Genomic DNA, 6,035 nt, shown 5'->3' on the forward strand with positions numbered 1-6,035 from the left:
GTTCGGTGAAAACTTGTTGCAGCTCTGCGACACGGGATACCAAACGGATAAAGACAAGCACCACAGCCACACCGAGCACATACTAGAACCATGTGAACTTCTGCCCGCCCCTCAGCTCTACGAAGCGCTCGTCTCTAGCGCTCTCGGATGTCCTGCATAGACTGAACACGAACTCCAACCACGATCCTATGAAGACGAGCAGTGAGACGACTTGAAACACAACACCAGCAACCATGATACCCCTTCCTGTCTCACCCTCAGAGTAGTCATTGGCCGTGGCTGCGAGCCCGCCACCGGTGCCTTGAAGAACAAGCGAGATGAAGTCGCTTGTCATGAAGGTGATTGCGTAGGTGCGCGGGCTGAAGCGGGATATATCCTGGCCGTAGGCGACGATTATGCGGGAAACGCACAGGTAGAGGGCGCCAGCGATGAAAGCAGGGGCGATTGTTAGCGGGACGAGGTAGCTATAGAGTGCTATCAGGACAGTGTTCTCGGACTTGGACGGGATGGAGAATTGAGGAGGAAGTGAAGGCTTACATGATGAAATTACTGAAGTCAAATGGGTCGTCATGCAGCATGATTCTGCCGACATATCCAACAATCTCAAGAATGAGACCACAAATCATACCAACCATAAATCCTGAAGTCTTGTACCTAATGCCCAGTCCAAGCTACCCGAGCAGAAGCAGGCCAAAAGCAGCATCATAGACGGCGTTTCCGGCAAATGTGGGTACATATTCCACCTGGGCGCAGCTGAGGGGACTGTCTCTACAGTGCAACTGTCAATATTTTGGAAAGAGCAAGAGTCTAACATCTTGATTCTAATTTCGAAAGACACTTCAGTTGACCCGAGGAGAGAGCAACAAGGAGAAGAAGAAGAAGAAAGGAGTGAATTGCTCCTGGTGATAATGTTTTGCGCGACTGAATGGAATTGATCTAGGACATCACCATGAAACTCTGCGGCTTATATATACAGAGAGCACATGTATATATATATATATATACGTACATATCTATCCTCTCGACTATTCACAGGCTTGGCATATTTGCAAGTGACGAATTCAGTCCAGAAAGGGTTAGATCTTTACGAGACAGCCCTACATAGGTCACAGCCACCTTGCCCTGCCTTGACGTCGAGACCCGCAAGACATGATTCGCTCAAGTTGGTACACACTTGATGTGCTACGTGCCCGAGAGACAGGTAAGCTTGGTTGAGACACGGCTCTTGATTGGGCCGGGGCGGGGGGCCAAGCACCTCGTGCCTGTCTGACCAGAAATGATCTCGTAACCGTCTAACCGTAAAAAGGAGTGTGCCTTCAGAGCGCATATGGGAGAGAAAGAGTTAGCCTGGGCACTGAATACATATATTTATTGATCATGTCTTCCAATGCGTCAATATCCTGCTCTCGATACTTATGCCTGCTACCACAATATGAGATCTCTTTCCCTCTCGCTACAGCCGCGTCACCTCACTTAGCCACTCACCCCAGTCACTTTCCTACGATATAACAATGATGCCGTGACTGAATGAGGTGAAGCCAGCCTGTTCTCTCTCGTTAATGCCATGGCTTGCCAATCTCGCTCAGAAGAGGCTCGACCCGTCCTGGAGACAATCGTGCAGCAATCCATACTTGAGCAGGCACAAGCTGCCGCGGCCGCCCAGACCGATCCCACAAGAGCCACGAGACAGGAGGTCCCCCTGCAGAAGATTGACCTCATCACCCCCGATGTAGGTGAGGACGACATACCTCCTCCTACTTACGGCGAAATTTATGGCGAGATCCGCGAGGACAAGGACGGTATGGGCACCAGTGCCCGTGTCACCGATGACGGCCGCGTCAACATCCGCATCAACCAGTTCAATCGCCGTTTGTCACAGATATTTACCCCTACTTTACGTCAACAAGTCCAGAGTGCCCAGGATAGTCGTCCGCCTCCTCCACCCTACATCCCCTCTTCCTTGGGTGGCGATGAGGGAATCCCTCCACCCCCGCCCCTGAACATCGTCATCCAGGTCGTGGGATCGCGTGGAGACGTGCAACCCTTCGTTGCCTTGGGGAAAGTCTTGAAAGACACCTACGGCCATCGCGTGCGTCTTGCAACTCATCCCAACTTCAAGGGATTTGTGCAGGAGAATGGCCTGGAATTTTTCAGCATTGGCGGCGACCCCTCCCAGCTGATGGCCTTCATGGTCAAGAATCCCAGTCTCATTCCGGGCTTTCGCAGTCTACTAAGTGGAGATGTCGGTAGACGAAGAAGAGATGTTGCCGAGTACATTCGAGGCTGCTGGCGATCTTGCTACGAAGCCGGTGATGGAATGGATCTTCGTGCTACTGACGATGACCTTGCTAACTTCCCTGAGAATTACCCTGGCTCCGAGGCTACAGCAAGACCCTTCATCGCTGACTGCATCATCGCCAACCCCCCAAGCTTTGCCCACATTCACTGTGCAGAGAAGCTGGGAGTTCCGCTCCATATCATGTTCACTATGCCATATTCTCCTACCCAGGCCTTTCCCCATCCGCTGGCCAATATTCAATCCTCTAACGCCGACCCTCAGCTCACCAATTACATCAGTTATGCTATGATCGAGGTCCTCTCATGGCAGGGCCTAGGGGATATCATCAACCGTTTTCGTGCGAAATGTCTTGGGTTGGATCCTATCAGTCTGATGTGGGCCCCCGGAATGCTCCAGCGTCTCAAGGTTCCTCACACCTACTGCTGGTCTCCGGCCCTGATACCTAAACCGAAAGACTGGGGCTCTTACATATCCATATCCGGATTCTACTCTCTTAATTTGGCCACTAACTACACCCCTGCCGCTGATTTACAGGCATTCATCGACACTGGCCCACCCCCTGTCTATATAGGATTTGGGAGTATCGTCTTGGATGATCCTGACGCGATGACGGAACTCATATTCGAGACCGCAAGGAAGACTGGGCAGCGTGTCCTTCTTTCTAAAGGCTGGGGAGGCATGGGCATGGACGGGCTCCGTATCCCCGATGGCGTCTTTATGCTAGGCAACACGCCGCATGACTGGCTTTTCCAACACGTCTCGTGCGTCGTTCACCATGGCGGCGCAGGAACCACGGCGGCAGGCATTACCGCAGCCCGGCCGACTGTAGTCGTTCCCTTCTTTGGAGATCAACCTTTCTGGGGGACAATGGTCGCGCGAGCAGGAGCCGGCCCCGATCCAATCCCTCATAAACAACTTACTGCGGATAAATTGGCCGACGCCATCAACTTCTGTCTGAAACCCGAGAGCCTAGAACGAGCTAGGGAACTAGCAAACAAGATTGCGATGGAGCGAGGCAGCGATGTGGGCGCTCAGTTGTTCCATCAATATCTCGAGGTCGACCGACTCCGTTGCGCCCTTGCACCATCTCGACCCGCTGCGTGGCGTATCAAGCGCACCCAGGTCAGGTTGAGCGCCTTTGCTGCCTGTACTTTGGCGAATGCAGATCTCTTGGATTTCCATGACCTGAAGCTCTTCAGACCGCAAGAATACGAAACCGACCAAGGTCCTTGGGATCCAATTTCCGGAGGTTTTGTGGCAGCTTGTGGTGCGTTCAGCAGCATGGCAATGGGGTTGGCCGATTTTCCCTCGGAAACATTCAAAGCTTTGCAGCTTCCTTTCAAGTACAACCATGACCGACAACAACCCCAAGCATTGGTGCCGATAATCGCAGGGAAGCGCGAGACCTTGAGTGCGGGAGAAAGGCCGATTCCGCTAACTTCGCCGGAGCAAAGCCAGACGAGCTTGAACGTGCAGGAATCTCTTGCTCTTGTTAGGAACCCCCCCATCACCTCCGGTCTGTCATATTCCACGTCGAACCTCGGATCAAGCTCCCTGTCCGATGCATTGCAAAGCGAGTTGAGTCCCAATCAAGATGACGATGGCCGACGTCAAGTCCGCCATCGCAATGAATCCGGCCCCGGCAAAGGTCATGATGATATGCTTCGCGAGACTGGCGTGCACACGAGCAAAGGCCTCGGGCGTTTCGCAAAGGCGCTTGTGCAGTCACCCATGGAACTCTCGATGAGTTTTACCAAAGGATTTCATAATCTCCCAAAGCTCTGGGGAGACGATACCGTGCGCCCTCAAGCACAAGTGAGCGACTTCATATCCGGTGCCAAAACAGCAGGAAAAGAGTTTGGCCTTGGCTGGTACGACGGCGTTACTGGCCTAGTCACTCAGCCGTGGAAAGGCGCCCAGAAAGATGGTGCTAGCGGCTTTTTAAAGGGAATCGGCAAAGGGATGGGGGGCTTCATAGCTAAGCCAGGTGCTGGCGTCTTGGGTATCCTCGGCTATACAATGAAGGGGATACACAAAGAGGTGCAGAAGTTATTCGGGGCCAATGTGCAAAACTACATTGTCGTGTCCAGGGCAGCTCAAGGATACGAAGAGTGGCTACAGAGCTCTGATATAGAAAAGCAAGATGTCATCGATCGGTGGAGGTTGATCCAGAAATATTTAAAGAAAAAAAGCAAACCCAACGAGATGGTACAAGATGTCTTGGAAGCACAGCGAAAGATGAACATGAAGAATGGAGAGACGCTTCAACACTGCGGACGTACGGCGAGTTCCTCTCAGTTCGCCAATGCAGAAGCTCTGACTCGAGACCCCGAGACTGCCATACTCGCAATGGGCGGTGCACAGTCCCCAGAAGAATCGTTGGAAGCGGTTGAAGTCAACGGAACTATTCAATTGCTAGCCGAGGAGGCTTCACGTAGAGGCACAGAAGAGGATGCCGATGCGGAGTGGTCTATTCGGGGAAACGTGTCTCAGTTTCGGCGTCAACGACAAGAAGCTGCAGATCATCAGACAGATGAGGAAAATTTGCGTCAGGCCATGGCGTTCAGCCAAGCCGAAGCTCAGCGGCAAGCAACCGAAGCATTAGAGTATGAGAAGCAGCTGCAGCGAGCCGTGGCGCAGAGTCTGGAGGACCAGAGACAGAGGAGTAGCCACAGTGAATGGGACTTAAATATTGATCTCGGTGATGATAATGATGATGAAAAACATGTTCAATCCTATGGGGGAATAAAAAAACACCGAAAGATGGCGGAGAAGGCGGGAGCCGTGGCTGGCGGGTCGCTAGGCGTCCAGGGACCATCTTCATATGATCCGGGGTATCTTGCGGGCACCGCTCAAAGTAAATTCGAGGCGCAACAACAGGGACTGCGGGGGGAGAATGTGTTCCAAGAGAGAACAGAAGAAGAGATCGTGATGGAGTACGTCAAGAAGCAGAGTCTTTTAGAGGTGCACCATCAAAATAACAAAGGCAAGGGCCGTGCCACAGCGATATAGTCTACGGATGAAGAAGACTTGCAAAAGGCACTCAAATTACGTATGCAGGGACATGAACAGGATGCCAAGTACCTGGCCAGGATCTAAAGGCGGCAGGACTGCAGAGGTTGAAGTCTTGAAACATTCAACGACACCGGGCAACTTGGTTCCAACTCCCATGTGTATGGAGCGTCATCTGATCAGTAATTAGAACGCATGGTGGTTTCATTATAGCATATACAATACGTGCATCTCAAGACGTCGAGAGACATAAACAAAAGAGGAAGCACGTTGTGCACATAATTGTAGCTATGAAACCATGCTGATTGTCAAGTTCTGCTCGAAAGCGCATTTGACGCTATATTCACCGGTGGGAACCTGGCATCGACTTACATCAAAAGAGAGGACTCGTGTCAACAATCCATAGCTTTAAGTCTATATATACACCGGCCACAGGCTTCCTAGAGATTCAACACCCTGATAAACATTACACAGGTCTTGACCTCGCGTCATTCATCCGTCCTACGACAACAGCGAAGTGAGCAGACCAGGGCGGAGGCAAAATAAGCGAGAGCTACATACAGTGTAGACGAGATTTCGTTATCAGGAGACATTAACGGTGACCTACCGTGTTTAGAAAAACGCGCGATTGCTTAAATGCCTTGAGCCGCACACTGGAATGCTCCGCGCGTAGCATAAGGTGAGATGCGAGGTAGACACCACACACATGATATGAGCAGCGGAT

General features: G+C 51.8%; 1 protein-coding gene across 1 annotated transcript; it reads left to right on the forward strand.

The window, feature by feature from the left end:
• Positions 1 to 1,149: 1,149 nt before the first annotated feature.
• Positions 1,150 to 5,311, forward strand: UCRPA7_3278 (putative glycosyltransferase family 28 domain-containing protein; the record flags this gene model as incomplete). Its single annotated transcript, XM_007915843.1, has 3 exons — positions 1,150 to 1,201; positions 1,587 to 3,548; positions 4,146 to 5,311. 3 exons carry the CDS (start codon positions 1,150 to 1,152, stop codon positions 5,309 to 5,311), a joined length of 3,180 nt encoding a protein of 1,059 aa, XP_007914034.1.
• Positions 5,312 to 6,035: the final 724 nt, after the last annotated feature.

The sequence above is a fragment of the Phaeoacremonium minimum genome (genome assembly GCF_000392275.1).
Source record: "Phaeoacremonium minimum UCRPA7 unplaced genomic scaffold PA7_03_scaffold_268, whole genome shotgun sequence".
Taxonomy (NCBI): Eukaryota; Fungi; Ascomycota; class Sordariomycetes; order Togniniales; family Togniniaceae; genus Phaeoacremonium; species Phaeoacremonium minimum.